Source organism: Zalophus californianus, chromosome 2 (genome assembly GCF_009762305.2).
Source record: "Zalophus californianus isolate mZalCal1 chromosome 2, mZalCal1.pri.v2, whole genome shotgun sequence".
In the NCBI taxonomy this organism is placed as follows: Eukaryota; Metazoa; Chordata; class Mammalia; order Carnivora; family Otariidae; genus Zalophus; species Zalophus californianus.
The window spans coordinates 77382334-77398807 of NC_045596.1; the positions used below are offsets into that span (position 1 = coordinate 77382334).

The following is a 16474-nucleotide window of genomic DNA, read 5'->3' on the forward strand; positions in this document are numbered from 1 at the left end:
TGAAGTTTTTCGAGTAATTGCATAAGATAAAGAGTTGTCAGTTTACGAAATTATATCTTCTAAATGTAGTGTGTTTATGAAGTACTCTACCTGTTCTAATTTTTTAAAATTCTCTTTTAAAAAGGATTAGGTTTTTAGTAAAAGTAATTAGTAAAGTAATTAATAGTAAAATAATAGATATTTCACTTCTGGAATCCTAAAATTTTACCATAAACTATAAATATTTTGTGTGTAAATATTATTTATTCTGTTATTTATTTTTCAAGATTTATTTATTTGAGGAAAAGAGCGTACAGACATGCACATGGGGACAGGGGCAAAGGGAGAGAATCTCAAGCAGATTCCCACCGAGTTCGGAGCCCCAACATGCTCAGTCTCATGACCCATGAGATTGTGACCTGAACCTGAGCGGAAACCAAGAGTTGGACACCTAGCCACTGAGCCACCGCAGCGCCCCTGTTCTGTTACTTACATATGCGGATGACCCATAGTCTTAAAATATGCATTTCAAATGTTTTTAGGCATCATAAAAGAACACATTATGTGATCATTACTGTGCACTAGGTACTTTGGAAAACACTTTACATACATTATTGATCTTATTTATTCCTCAAAGCAGCTCTTTAAGGTAGATGCAATCCCTTTTTCTCAGATGGGTAAAATCGAGATTTTAAATGACTTGCATAAAACACACACTACGTGAAGGATGTCATGCTTGAAACTGTTGCCTGTCTTTTTAAAGCCAGTGTTAATGTTAATCCTATCATGTTGTTCACTGGGCAAAAACTCTTCTAGTATACCAACACAGTTTTGGTAGTGTAACTATTAAAATGACAACAGTCCAGTGGCGTTCTGATAGTACCTGTGATTTTCTAGCAATGAGTTACACCCAGGAGGTGTTGCCACCCACATCTGATACTCTTTGAACACTTTGCTTAGATCTTACGGCAGTAGTCTGCTAGTCCAGACTTAGGCTCCTTTTTCTCTCCTGGAATTACACTCAAGGCTTCCAAAAGTTTGCATTTGTCATGTCTTGGGGGGGGTGCGGGGGGGGGGGAGAGAACGGAGTATTCGTTATGTTCAGAAGATCTTAGGCTAAAGTATTAACATACATTATAAATTCCTTAATGTTTATGCTTTGTTAATAGAAAAATGAATGTTCGTAGCAAACTCAAAGTTCTTGAATTCTGTAATTTACTAATCCCTTTCACATATATTATTTCATTTAACGCTTAGAACAATGCCATTTCGTATGTGATATATTCATCTATAAATGAAAAACCAGGCTCAGTGAGGTTGACTTGTCCAAAATCACACATCTGTAAAGTCATAGAGCCAAGATTTACATCTTAGTGTTTTGATAACTATTTCACTGGTTTCCCATATACCATAGCTCTTATTCCCTACACTGAACCTGCACACAGCTTTATTTAGGATGAGGGATATCTATACACATGAATGAGAAAACCATAGAAAGTAACAGTTCTGACCCTTTTCAGAATTGTGTTTGGAAGTACTGACTTACTGTACTAAACCATTCTTAGTTCCTGGGCGTAGTGAAGATATGGTCATTTAATTTTGTGAAAGGCAATACATTTTGGAAATATGTTAATATTTAACAGTGGTTGTGAATATAGTCCATACCTGTGTTTTGTTAGGCATAAGATAGGTAGAAGAACAATACAAGTAATTTCAAAAAAGTTTTTTAAACTCCTGTGGATGTTGCAATTCTCATTATTTTCCTTTTCTTATTCTTTTCCTTTTCTTTATGCTGGAATCTCTCTTCTGCTGCCTTCTTCTGTCAATTAAAAGGAAAACCCCACCTAAACGGTAAACTTTCTCTTGAATAGATATTTATATTATTTTATGTTAGCATAGAAATACCTTTTTTTTTTTTTACTAGTTTAAGAAAAAGCAAGTCTATTATAGAAGGGTGCCTTTTTAAGAAAATTGAGGCTGAGTTCACTTGGAAAAGCAAAAGATATAAAAAAGAACATTGATACTAAATGTGTGAATTATAATTTGGCAGAGGGTATTTTATCCTTAGTATGATTTAAAGATTTGTAATTCTTTCCTTCCCTTTTAATCCTAGCCCACCAAGAAAACACATTGTGGAGCGCAATACGGAGTTTTATCACATACCAACTCATAGTGATGCCAGCAAGAAGAGACTGATGGAGGACACCGAAGACTGGCGTCCAAGGACTGGAACGACTCAGTCTCGTTCTTTCCGAATCCTCGCCCAGATCACTGGGACTGAACATCGTAAGCAAATACCTAGGGATTCTAATATACAAATGTTCTTTGCCATAGAGAATAGCATTTAGACAGATGGGCGATTATTGGAAAAGAGTAATTTTCCTGAGGCAGTTTGCTCTTAAATTAGGCCATGCATAATGTGGGTAATGTAAATAAGAACTAGCCCGGGAGAATTGCATTGAGAAGTGGAGCAATAGGAGCGGTAGTAGTAATAGTACTGACCATACTATGTAGCCAGTGACAGCATGATGTGGAGTGTTCTTCAGTGGCTCTGTGCAGCTTGACCATTTGATACTGATTGGTACAATTAATTGCTCAAGTGATTTTTCAAGTTAAAAAAAAGTCAACTAATATTGGATATTGCTTATTATATTTCAGTGAAAGAGTCGGACACTGAAAATACAAAGAAGGCAAAGTAAGTTGTCCATTTTTTTGGTAAATTGAATGCTTTCCTTTTATGAATGGTCTCGATTTGTTTTTTCACATTTTCAAGTGTAGTGGTATGGCTTTTTGTCTTTGTAACTAGAAGCTGAGCATTTAACTTTGGTATCTTTTGTGGGACTTAACTGTGGGACTTAAAAAACTTAACAGATTTTTAAATTAGTAGCTATTATCTTCATTTCATGTAAGGTTAATTTCCTTTCATATTGAAGTAAGTGGGCAGAAGAGTATACTTGGGGATGCTTTGCTAACACTACAGATCTCTGTGAATGAATTTGTGTTGTCTTATAGAAATTTTATTTTGGGCATAAAAATGGATTTCCAGGAGGGCTCTATAGATTAATTTCTATATTTATAAAAATGCTCTACCCTTAAAATCTTCACTATTAAATAAAATAGCTATGTGAAATTAAGCTTTTATAAAGCATGTTTTCTGCATGATGAACTAAGCGTACAAACTTTTTCCTTCTCTTTCTTATGACTCTTCTATCACTTTTCTTTTCTTTTCTTTTCTTTTTTTTTATTTCCACAGGGAAAAGATACCCCTTCACGTCTTTAGTCCCAAATACACAAAATTACGTGACTGGCACCATGAAGTTTCAGCACGTGCTCTTAACGTACAGTGATTTATGAGTCTTGCCCCCCCAAGCAGCCAGCACATACCTTTTCATTCACTTTTTCTTTTTTCCAACCTCATAGGAAAATCTGTATTAAATTTGCCTTACAAAAAAATAGAACCTTTTCTATACTTTTCTAACCATCTCCTGCTATTGTAAAAAAGAGGAAGAGGAACTTGTTTTGTGCTAGTTGGTAGCTCACAAATATTAAACCAAGAGAGCAAATTAAGGGACTCCGATCTCTTCAGTGGTTTTATATCTGTTTCCATTGTCATTAGAGTGGTGACGTTGGAAAAGGAACTCTATTTGTAAGTTGAATTTGGTTGGTTGTGTGAAGCAGAGGCAGATGAGCAAATAATATCCTCATCTAATTTGGAAAATACATCCTTAATGTTATTACATTTCCCAAGATTACTTCTAAATTCATTATTACATAATGTTCAAAGTGGTTGTAAATTACCCTAAATAATCAAATATTGAGGAGGCAAGATAAAACAGAGAAGACTTTATTAGAATAGAGTTTATTATAGATTTGGATATTTTTTAAAGCAGGTACTATTTCAGGATGGCTATGAAGAGAAGGAGGCCCAGATTTGGCTCCTAAAAAAGGAAAGAAGAGAATTCTGCCCCTATTTGCAATGGGAAAATTGAGTGTTCTTTTAGTTTGGTTAGCTTCAAAAATCCTATTTTCTACCAAAGGAAATATTTGCAAACTGGTGGATGTTTTTAGGGTATAAACAACTTCAAGGCATTAACTAGTAAGAAATAGAAAAGATAACTTTGCTTTGTTTTTAAATGAACATAAAATAAATTATAAATGATTCTTTATGTCACATCAGAAATATTTTACTTAGTGATATAAATTATTGTGTGTTGCTGCTGTTCCTAGGAAACTATATTTTGGGCAATACATGCAAGCTAATATCTGACCAGATATGCTTTCTGTTTTGTAATATAATGTATTATATGTTAGTTCTAAATTCAATAATAAATGCATTTTGAAGTTTGGAAAAGTACTGTAATAAAGTTGCCTTTAACTTAGTTTTGTAATTGTTTTCTGTTTCCCTGAAACTAGTAACAGTGCCATCCAAGACTTGCTACACTATACTTGGATAAAATAAATAATTCTCTTGACAATTCATTTGGAAAACATTTTTAATTTTGCGAGACTGCTAAAATGAGTGTGGAGTATGACAAAGGCCTGTATTTGTTTTTGTTTATTTTTTTCTGCATTGTCATGCATTTTAACATAATACCTTATGTGAGTAGCATAGAAGATTAGTGAGGCTATGGCACAACACAGCATTAGTCTTTGTGGAAAATGATTACTGAGGGATTTTGCCTGCATTCAAGGTATTTAAAAAAATTTTATTTTTTTATAAGTGAGCTCTACACTCAATGTGGGGTTCAAACTCACAACCCTGAGATCAAGCATCACATGCTCTACTGACTGAGCCAGCCGGGTGCTCCCATTCAAGGCATTTTTATTTTTCCACCTTTTTTTCACTTTGATGTCACCATAGACTAGGACAACTGCCTGGCAATTTGGAGAAACTAACATTAATTTCAGTTAATGATGATTACTATCTAAAATTTTGCACACAAAATGTATTTAAAAAACTAGGATTTATCTATGCTCATTTCCACCATACTTCCTAATTTAGTAAGGTGTCTTTCTTTTACTGTATTAGATACTGCTTGTGGTTTTATGATCCCGACATCAATCCATTATTACTGTGTCTCTCGCCTCTATAGGAAAATATACTTTCTTAGACCAGGCTTTCCTGGTCTCATTCATCTCAAAAGAAGATATTTGAAAGTAGATGGGGGCGCCTGGGTGGCTCAGTCGTTGGCCGTCTGCCTTTGGCTCAGGTCATGATCCCAAAGTCCTGGGATCGAGCCCCGCTTCGGGCTCCCTGCTCGGCGGGAAGCCTGCTTCTCCCTCTCCCACTCCCCTCCTTGTGTTCCCTCTCTCACTGTGTCTCTCTCTGTCAAATAAATAAATAAAATATATTAAAAAAAAAAAAAGAAAGTAGATGGAATCAAATTCTCATGAAAATAGATGGTAGGGTAGAGTAAACAAGGTATTTCCCACCGAGCACCAAATTTTTAGAGTAACTACGTAGTTGAGAGAACGAGCTATTAGAATGAGAGTTTTAGGTAAATAAAAGAATTTCTCTCTAATAAGACAAGTGAACATGTCTAGAACTTTATGACTTGAAATAAGTATAGTTGAAAATAAGAATTTAATACCTCCCTGATTAAAAATAAAGTATTTAATATCTCATTGAAAGCATACACTTAGATAAGTAGAATGATGTATATTTGAGTATGAGTATAAATGTTCAGCTTGGATCACAAAAGACATTCCATTTGACCCCATCAGAGGTTGAATTCCTGTGTTCAATTAATCTTCTGGGACATCTTATATTCCTAGCTTAAAAGCTAGCCAAATATTGTAAAAGCTCCTTACAAAAATATTATTGTAAGTCTAGTGACCTAATTTATAGCTTGTTTTTGTTTGTCTCTCTTGTACAGACTTTCTTTATTATAGCCTTGTTTTTTAATGTAGAATTTGAAAGTTAAGAATTTTTAACATTTTTACAAGGTTTTACCAATTAGAAGATGGAATGTCTCTCACAAAGTGAGTATTTTTGATGCCTTGAAAAATATTTATGGAAACAGAAACACATTCATTTTATACATCCTTATGCCCTTTAGGATGCCCCTTAGGAAGACTCAGATAAAAATATTGTAGAGAGCTTATTTAATAAAAATTATGATATTAAGATAGAAACTGTCCCATGTTTTATTCAGATTTATTCAGAAATTTGGGTAAATTAATTTCCCCAGATGAAAAATGTCATAATTTTTTGCATCTCTGATGTGTATTTAAAGTCCTATAAATCACAAATACTCATTTATTGCCTGAATTATTCTTTCACACAAAATAATTACTTAAATGCCAGGCACAGATAGGTACTAGGGGCTAAATAATGAGTAGCAGAAAATATATAAACAAGGTGATCTGAGATAATTGTGTTATTAAGATAATAAATTAGTATAAAGGAAATTTGGCTTGGACATGGAGTGGTTACATAGGTTGTATGGATCTCTGCGGAGATAACCTTAATGCCATCATCTGAGAGAGGAAAAAGAGTCAGCCATGTGATGACTTTGGGTCACTGTTCAAGGCAGAAGAAACGAGTGTGAAAACCCTGAGGTGAAAAGGAGAGTGGCAAGTACACAGAACAGAAAGGACAGCGTAGCCAAAATACGATATGTGATGGGAAGCAGGGTATAAAAATAAAATACTGATACCTATAACTTATATTCCCCATATTATCCACAGCATTTTGAATGGGAAGTTGTCTTATATCTAACTTTAAATAAAAAATTAAAAATGAAGAACCAAAAAGGTTTACCAAAGTTTTATCAAAGCTAAATAAGTACATTCATCTACTTAGTGTTGTTCTGGGCATAGTTGTCAGCTTACTGCTTTTCCCATTAGACCCAATGAAGACTTAATAAAAGGAGGCATTATTACAGTATATGTTGGTAATGCATTTGTAGGGATCAGAATGCCCTGTAAAACACACATAAAGACATTCAAAAACACTTCCAATGTGTAGAAATTAGACATAATGCCTTATTCATAATTTAGGGATGACTTTGGCAATTCAGTTCTGTCTATAAAAACATCATCAAGAATTGTTTGAACTCATCCCTTTTTGTTTGTCCCATTCAAGAAAATTACTTGAACCAAGTAAATATTTCCTTGCTCTTCTTTCCAAAATAGACATCATTACTACAGAATAGTAAGCAAGGAATGTAAATTCTGAGTTTGAGACTCAGATTTGTAACTCAAAAGTTTCTGCCCCTGAGTTTCCCACTTCTTTAAAATAAGGAAGTTACAATCAGTGGTGGACACTGTGAAGCACTTCCAGATATCACCTCAGTGGAGGACTTAATAACCACTCTTGGTGTGTGTGTGTGTGTGTGCATGTGTGTGTGTGTGTGTGTCAGATAACCTTCAGCGGTCACCCCATTCACATGTCACCTCAGCAGCAGATGCCCTTCCTCCAAAGCCACAGCTTTGTGGGGTTGTGCACATGCAGTGAGCTGACTGGAGGGGTATGGGGCTGAAGTGAAAAGCCTGACCATTTCAGCCAGGTAGGGACAACCTGGGAGGGTCATTCTAGTTCTTGTAGATCCCAGCTTGGACCTCGGTTGTGTGGGTTCTTCTCATTTCTTCATCATCCCTTCACGCTCTCCATTTTTGTCACTTCTGATCCCTTCTCCTTGAATTTCCAACCCAGATCACAAACAGCATTTAGGGAAACCATTAAAATGAAAGATCAGGTTAGGGCAGCCGGCAAGGTATATGGAAGTGAAAAAGAGCATACATTACTTTTCTTTGCCTTGAGTAAAGGATGTTTTTTAGGTGATTGCATCAGAAACATTCTGGGAGTAATGAGTTGGTAAAGCAATTTAGAAATCATATGTAGTCAAAGCTATATGAATGAAACAATGAGAAGCTTCACAGTGGAAAATTAGGATGAACTCTTGAGTAAATGTAATAAGCTCTTGTAACTGACAAGCAGCACTTAATAAAATATTATTATGATTTTGTATATTGTAATTTTCCATATGCAGAATTTTAGAATAAACTATATTAGCCATTTACTCAGTCACTTAATACATTTTATTTGAACACATCTGTTTTCTTCACATCCATGAAAGCTTATTTTCTGTTTTCTCTTTGGGGAGATGCTGCTGAGTAGCCTTTGGAAATGTGTAGGGGGATAATACAGATCTTACAAGGCTAGGAGGATGCTAGTGGGGGGCTAAGGATGCTAAACGTCTCGTAATGCCCTGAATAATTTCACAGAATGAAGCGTGATCCTGCCCCAAATGCCCATGGTGTACCAGTGAGAATGACTAGGCTGAGAACAAATCCTCCCTCTTCCAAGATTTTCTTATTCCTTCCTACAATTCCAATCACACAGACTCACCCACAGTGTGCTACCTCCACCCTCCACAGTAGCAATAATCTTAACCTCTGAAGTAATATACTATATAATTTCTACCACTCCTTTCCTAATTTGTATTATAGATCTTTATCTATATGTCATAAATCTTCAACTCGAGTATAAGCTCTTTGAAGCCAAGAGTCTTAGTATAAAAATATAAATTGGAAGGAAAAGGCATTCTAACAGGCATAGTATTTCTTTCTGGATACAACTGTAAATGTGTAAGTAAAGATCTGTACACTCAATATATAAATGGGCATTTAATATAAATATATATATAAATACAATAAATACATAAGTATACAGATATAAAAAACACGAATATAATTTGAAAGTAGGTGTTAGGACTGTAAGATTCATCTTTGGTGAACTAATTCTTAAATTAGAAATATACTGTATTAGCTCAGGCTGCCACCTAGATACCACAGACTAGATAACTTAAATGACAGAAATTTATTTTCTAACAGTTCTAGAAGTTAGAAATCCAAGACCCAGGTGCTATCAGGGTAGATTTCTGGTAAGTCTTTTCTGTCTGGCTTGCAGATGACTACCTTCTCAATGTGTCCTCACATGGCCTTTCCTCTGTGGACACACAAAGAGAGAGAGTTCTGGTATCTCCTCTTTCTATAAGAATACCAATCTTGTCAGATTAGGGCCTCACTGTTAGGACCTCATTTAACTTGAATTACTTTCTGATAGGCCTTATATCAAAATACTGTCATGCTGGAGGATTAGGGCTTCAACATACGAAGTTTTGGGGGAAACCATTCAGTCCATAATATATACCAGTGGCCTTTCTGTACTAATATTAATTTGGCAGAGTAGTATTTTTAAAAAAAAGTTATTCTTAAGTAGACTCACTGACTTGGACCCAGATAGAAGGATTGTTGTTACCTCTGTTGTGGCACCTCTTTTTCTATTTTGGATAACAGGTGTTTGTCTCCATGCCCTGTATCCCTAACTAGAGTATAAGCTCTTTGGACGCAAGAGTTTTGGTATCCTCACTGTATTTGGCACTAGTTAGCACTAACTAATGGTTTCTAATTGCATGTAAATGTATATTCCTCCAATTTCTTATTTGTTGAATTTTAGGGAAATTGTTAACAGCATGGTAAACATCACTTTTAATTGAATATAAATTCAATACAAGTCAAGTTTTTATAAAAATCAAAACATTAATATTTGTACTGTAGGTAAAGTGGAGCCATACCTAAGTTGCTTCAAAGGAGAATTGTTGTGCTTTGGCAACCTACTTGGTAAAAGTGTTGATGCTTTCCCCCAGTGTTATCTGTTTGTTAAATGGTTGTGGAAGACACTTTTTAAATTAAGTGAAAAATTTGTTTCTTAATCCATCTTCCTGTGTTTTTGATCTGTTTCAACATGAATAGCTTAGTGAGTCCCGTGATAAGACAATACCTGACTAATTTTAGAAATGAGTATATGAAATGCTTAGTACTCTGATTGGAAAAACCAATAGAAAAAATTTTATCATTCCTAGGGAAATGGAGAAGTTTGAAGTTAAGAGTCTAGTCTGCAACATTGACTGAAAAGAAGCAACAGCTATATTATTAACAACATGTTAATAATGGAAAGCTAATAATTATATGTGACTTACCAGAGTAGAGAATTATGGGAGGCTATAGGAAATTTAATTGAGGGGTGCCTGGGTGGCTCAGTCAGTTAAGCGTCTGCCTTCAGTTCAGGTCATGATCCCAGGGTGTTGGGCTACCTGCTCAGCGGGGAGCCTACTTCTCCCTCTGCCCCTCCCCCTGCTTGTTCTCTCTCTCAAATAAATTTAAGAAAAGAAATTTCATTGAAAGATAACTTAAAAAAAATATACCTAAAAATATATCATTGTGTCGGGCACCATACAATTTAAGTTAAAGTGTGATTTTCTTGATCTCACCATCTTTTCAGTTTCTACTATAATGTAAAATATTTATTTAATAAGCAGTTTTAAATTTTTCATACTTACAAAGGTCTATATGAATAAGTAAAAAAATAGCATTTTAGTTAGCAAAAAGATGTATAAAATTATGATCAAAACCTTTTTTCAGTCTTTTATCTCTCTTGTTCAAGTAATGATAGGTTCTGATTTTTCATATATTATGGTTACGAATAATGTATTATAGGTATTTTTAATTTTCAAAGACTTAAAATACTCCTCAAGGGAGGAGTAACTACCTCTCCCTTTGGTAGGAAAATAGTTTAAACTCTAGTCACCACTTACATTACACAAAGCTATAAAACAATAAGAGGGGGAAAAATCCTCTATGTATGGGCTGTCCCATAGCACTAAGTAATGTCCACATGCTTTCTAGCTGAAGGTTATCAAAACAAATCTTAAGTTACTTCTTGACTAGAAACCTGTCATCTTTGTACATTTATTGAAAACTTAGCAGAAATTTCACAAATATTTCCAAACATACTCTTTTTATAGCAGGTTTTTAAAATAATTTAGTTTGTTCACATGTTTCCGTAACCCACATAAAATAGTTTAGTGAAGAAACAGTTTGCTGACCTGAGCCATGTCTTCCTTCAATTGCTGTTTCACAAATATACTGGACTCCTGGTGTTTATCTTTTTTAAGACACATGTAGTTGAGTAGATTACCTAAAAAACTATTCTTCATAGCCATGCAAAGAAATCAGGAATCATTCACTAGTCTCATATTCCCACATATTTTTATGAAGTGTAAGAACAAGTGGATTTGCTAAAAAATACACAACACGAAGGTTTCTACAACAGAGTTTAATTTTAAAAAATAAAAATAATAACAGCCAGATAGAATCTCTTAGCTGTCACCATCATTACTGCAGAGTATGTTCGTCAACCTAGAAAAAAGTCCATAGGTCCAAAAAATGGGTATGTAACCAAGCGCTGATTTATGTCTATTGCAAAATATGGAACATTTGTAATTTATCTCTTTTCATTTTCTACTGATGGATTACACTGCCCTTTGCAAACGCTGGTTTGGTGACCACTGTATAATGTAAAGATCGCCATCTATTGAACATAAGTAATTACTACACTTCAGTTCCTTGTGAGAATAGTACTTTAAAATCATTGAAGAAACAGTTCCTATATACACTCTGTATTTTCACACACAAATTGTTCATTACTTTTCCCAAATTAATCTGGGAAGACTACTGCTTATAAATATCTTTAAAAATAAAAATCAGTATTTGTAATATGCAGAAATTGACTTTCATGGTCCATATGCTCATTGTTGAAAGATAGAAACAAGCAAACAAAAACCATCCAAATCCAGAGATAAATACTGAAAAAGTTTTGGTTTATTTACATTCTATAGAGAATTGAATGCATTAAGTTCCTTAGAAGTTTTATCAGACCACCAACACTTCTCTTACAATACTATTTGGATAAATTCTTTCTGCTTCACCCTTAGGGAGGTAAATTACATTGAAATTATTTGATTGAATTAAACCAGAAGGTAAAAGGAACTTATCTTCTTGACTAAAAGTCAATACTATTGAAGGCTCCTCCTGTAATTAACTTTTTAATTTCAAAAGATACCACAACTTAATGAAGAGCATTGATAATAGGCAGTCTTCATCCATGATGGAAGGCTTAATTTTCTATCCTTTGTCACTATTCAGTTTTACATATTTTAGTCACATTGAAAGTTTCAGAAGACCAAGTTTTTCTACCTTTATGTTATGTGAAGGTGTATTTATTATGATAGTATGATTTTATAAAAGAAAGTTGAAATGATCTATTACATAATATATAAAACATATGACAGGTATGGATATTTAGACATCTCAATTTTCCATTTCTTAGTCAAATTAAAGAACTCTTTTCAAATTAATCTTAAAAGCAGGTTCAACTGTCTATGTCTCTCCTTTTGTTTTTCTTTTATTTTTAGGACTATTAACAGTATATGTTGAATGCTTCTTCTGTGTCCAACTTTGCAAGAGGTGTTCATCTCCCAGTTACTCCTAATTAATTATTCCTGAAGAGTCTGTATTTATTTCTTTGAATAGAGTATGTATGAAATATGTGCAACTTTTGGGTTAGAGGTACATTATTTATTTTGTCTTTTCACATACTTTGTTCTTTGTCCCAATATCCTAGTAACTCATAAGAAAAAAAGTAATTGAGAATAAATTTCTGAAAGATTTTAAAGAGAATAGTTTTAAGCAAACTTGGTGGACTCAGATTTATCCTTTGCTTACTGCAGTGGCATCAAATATCTGTTATTAAATGAGCAAATCTTTTAGGGTTATTGAAACAGTACCACATGCATGTTAAGAAAATGTACATTCACACACACAAATATTTAAATATGAAAAATAAAATGACCAGACAACATTAATTCAAGAGATTAAAAAAAGTGATGTTGTCAGGGGTTACTATAAATTAACAAATGCTCATTGTCGAAAGATACAAACAAGCAAACAAAAGTCACCCAAACCCAGAGATAAATACTGAAAAAGTTTTGGTTAGTTTATATTCTGGAGGGAATTAAAGTTCCAATTAGAAAGGGATTCTAGATGAGCTCTCAGTAGTCTGTTTTTCTCAATGATTTATAACCCAAGTATTTATAGAACTTACAGATGAGATTTGGTTAGTAATGCTATATGCATTTTAAAAAAAAATCCTGGAGAATGGGAAAGAAAATAGAAGACTTGGAATAGGTAGATGTAGTACTGATTTTCAAAGAAGAAAAAAACTTATAAACTGTAAACTAGTTTGAATTTGAGATCACCTGGAAAAAAATCTAGAAGGCATTTTTAAAGCCTTGCCAGCAAGCACTGAGAAAAGGACAGAACTGCCAAGACGCAGAATTAAGTTCTCAAGAAACAAATTACACCCAATTTAACACATTTTTGGTAGATTGGGGGAAATGTTAATTTTAACAAGTCATCAAAGAAAGGCTCTTAAGATCCCACTGAATTTAATAATGAAATGAGGTTAATGATTATCAAATTTTTAGATTCATGATAAGTTGAAGGAGTTGAACAAAGGATATTGTTTTAAAGGATCAATTAGTGACTTGGATGAGGGGTTCTACAGCTTGCTTCCTAAATTTTGGGCTATCCTGAAGTGGGGAGGCATGGCATACATGTTCCATAACCAGATCATCCTTCGAACATATTTTAGGAGTCTAGGAAAATGGACCAAATGTAGTAGGGAAAAAAAATTTAATATGGTTATGTGTAGTTTGGGTCAAATAATTTTGCTCTTCTGGGACATATTTGGTGGTAGGGGTGGATGAAGTTAGCAAAAATAAATATAAAAAATTAGGGATTTTAGAAAAAAGTAAACCCAATATAAGTCATGTCATATGACTCTTAAAATTATAAGGCAAGCAACAATAGTTCGATTCTATACTTGTAAAATCTCACCTGACATATTATAATTAATCCTTGGCATTAATGTCTGACAATTATGTAGGTAATCCTGAGAAAATCAACTGAAAAATCATGGGATAGTTAAGTTGTCTGGGTCAGAAGCATTTATATGAGTAATTGATTTCAGCTGATAACAGGGCCTAGTTCCTTGGCCTAAATCCACAGCTATGTCATATTCTTCCCCAAACATTCTCCCTTAGTCTCAGACTTTAGTAATCCCTGCTCATGTTTATTATATATACATTTAATAAATAAATCCAGCAAGTGCTTATGAAGTACTTATCATGTGGTACTCACTGTTGTAGATACTTGGTTTATAACAGAGGCAAGGTTCTGTCATGGATTTATAGTCTAGTGGAGCAAACACGCAATAAAAAAGCATAAAATATAGTTTTATGTTATGATGTTATTCTATAAAGAAATAATATGGGACAATATGATGACTATAATGAGGGGAGGGGAGGAGTGAAGTCATTAGACACTAGTTAGGGAAAAAGAAGACATTTGAGCTGAAATATGAATGACCTAAAGGAGTTAACCATGCATATATACAGAACATAGGCTATCTAGGCAGAGGGAATAGCAAGTGCAAAGGCCCTGAGACAGGATTCAGCTTGGTGTGTTTAAGGAACTGAAAGAAGTCCACACTGACTGGAGCATAGTAAATAAAGGAGAGAGTGATAAGAGATTGAGTGAAGTAGTCAAGAACCAGATCATTTTTTGCCTTGTAATTTGTATTACGGGATTTAGATTCTTATCCTAATTAATTGGAAAGCCCAGTACAGGATTTTAATCATGGGAATAATATCTGATGTATGTTTTTAAAAGAGCCCTCTGAATACTATGTAAAATTGATTGTGAGGGAGAAATAATGAACACAGGAGACTAGTTATGTGTATTCCCTTAGTTCAGGCAAGAGATGATAGGAAGTTAGGCCAAAGAGGTACTAATGGGGAGGGAAGGAATTGGGTGGGTTTGTATTTTAGAGGAAGTGCTGACAATGGAGGGGCAGGGGTTGATGGATAACAAAATAAAAGAACCAGTGAATTTGGTAAGAATTAATTGAGTTGGTAAGAGTCAGTGAAATTGGTTAAGGTCAGTTCAATAAAAAAGCTAATAGAATCAAAATATAGAGGAGTGAGTGAGTTACAAAAAAAGGAGGTGCTTAACATCCAGATTTTAGAGGTGTTAATCTTACTGATGAAAAAGTAAAAGTTATGAATTCTGGAGTGCATGGCTGAGATGTTCCAGGCATGAGACTTACTAGCCTTGGAGGAATTATCTTTGAAGTGAAGAAGTCAAAGAAAATAGCAGTCATGTTATTCAGTGATTCAACATGACAACACCGAAGTCATCAAGAATGATTGTTGGAATGGGGTAAAGAGAAAGAGAGTGAGTCAGGGCCTGAAGCAAATAATGGGTGAGGTAGAGGCAAGAAAATGAGTAGATAGTGAGTGATATAATCTGATGATATGAACCTTAAGGGACTGGGGATTTTGGAGGATCTAAGATGACTAATGTTAGAATCAATATTGAGGAAGGCATTATCTTCATCTCCAAGTTTATAAACATACAAGGTATGAGAGAGAAGGAACCTCTTTTTGAAGGGACTGAACAGAAGGCACAGAACAATAGAAGGTACAGTGGAATAACAGAGGATTTGGGAGGGCTGAGAGGGATGGGAAATTGATCATATTGGGAGATACATAAAAAAACAGTAAAGAAACAAGAATCCAGGAGATGATGGATGACCCGAGGGGTTTGCCTTTCTGATTGTGGCAGGTAAATGGATGGAGAGTATGATGGGATTTATCCTTGTGGTCTGTTAGAGGAAAGTGGGCAGGAGAATCTAAGTTCCACAAGGGCAGGAAATTAAAGTGGGCAGTAGAATATGTGAGGATGCCTGGCATGAAGTGGAATCCAAATGTCATTGTTGAATGAATGAGTGAATGCAGTGATTAATGAGAGAGCTCAGAACAAATGATCCAGAAGATTTAGCTAGAGAGTGTGTGACCCCTAGCTTTTGTTCTCTAATGCTAGTGGGATACTCACTTGATCATAAGGTGCTTTGGTGGCATTCTCAAGACACCTGGCTTCTCCAAGGACTCATGGTCTGTAGCTGTTTCATAGTAGGCATTCAGACAGATTCATGTATATTTTCAAACAGGTAACAGATTGAGCAGTGCTACTTAGTAAATAATATATCTTTTTATTCTGAATCTGAAATAATACCTTTATAATTTATAAGTTCTTTTTATAATGTTAGGATTACATAAATACTACAAAATGGCAGGTTTCTGCCCCATAGAGGAAGCTGTTTCTAGCTAATTGAAATCAATAATAGGAGCCATCAAGAAGAAATTGATGATGCAGAGTGAGAGGGGCTATGGTTAGTGGTTAGTACCTTACAGTTACTAAGGGATATAGGCTTTTATCAGGGGATTGTTCCAGGTGATTTTAAAGTTGGTGTTACCCCTTAAAATCTTTATATTGGGTTTTTAGAAGAGATATAGTATAATATATGCTTAATCTTTACCTGTCTTATCTTGAGACCCTATAGAAAAATTTCTCTAGGGACACCTGGGTGGCTCAATTGTTACCCATCTGCCTTGGGCTCAGGTCTGATCTCCAGGTCCTGGGAATAAACCCCTAGTTGGACTCCCTGCTCAGTGGGAAGTCTGCTTCTCCCTTCCACCCTGCTCGTGCTCTCCCTCTCAGTCTCAAATAAATAAATAAATAAATAAAT

The 16474-nt window shown here is 34.6% G+C and overlaps 1 protein-coding gene across 15 annotated transcripts in view; it reads left to right on the plus strand.

The window, feature by feature from the left end:
* The window catches only part of PDLIM5 (PDZ and LIM domain 5), a 205708-nt gene that overhangs the window by 125364 nt on the left and 63870 nt on the right, over positions 1-16474 (plus strand). For 9 of the 15 annotated variants that reach the window (XM_027597517.2, XM_027597527.2, XM_027597519.2 and 6 more), the window contains 3 exons: positions 1813-1830; positions 2093-2265; positions 2638-2674. In XM_027597517.2, the coding sequence (XP_027453318.2) occupies positions 1813-1830; positions 2093-2265; positions 2638-2674 (228 nt within the window). Of the gene's footprint in view, positions 1-1812; positions 1831-2092; positions 2266-2637; positions 2675-3232; positions 4455-16474 lie in introns of those variants that run through there. The other 6 variants (XM_027597521.2, XM_027597528.2, XM_027597525.2 and 3 more) reach the window with 2 other exon arrangements.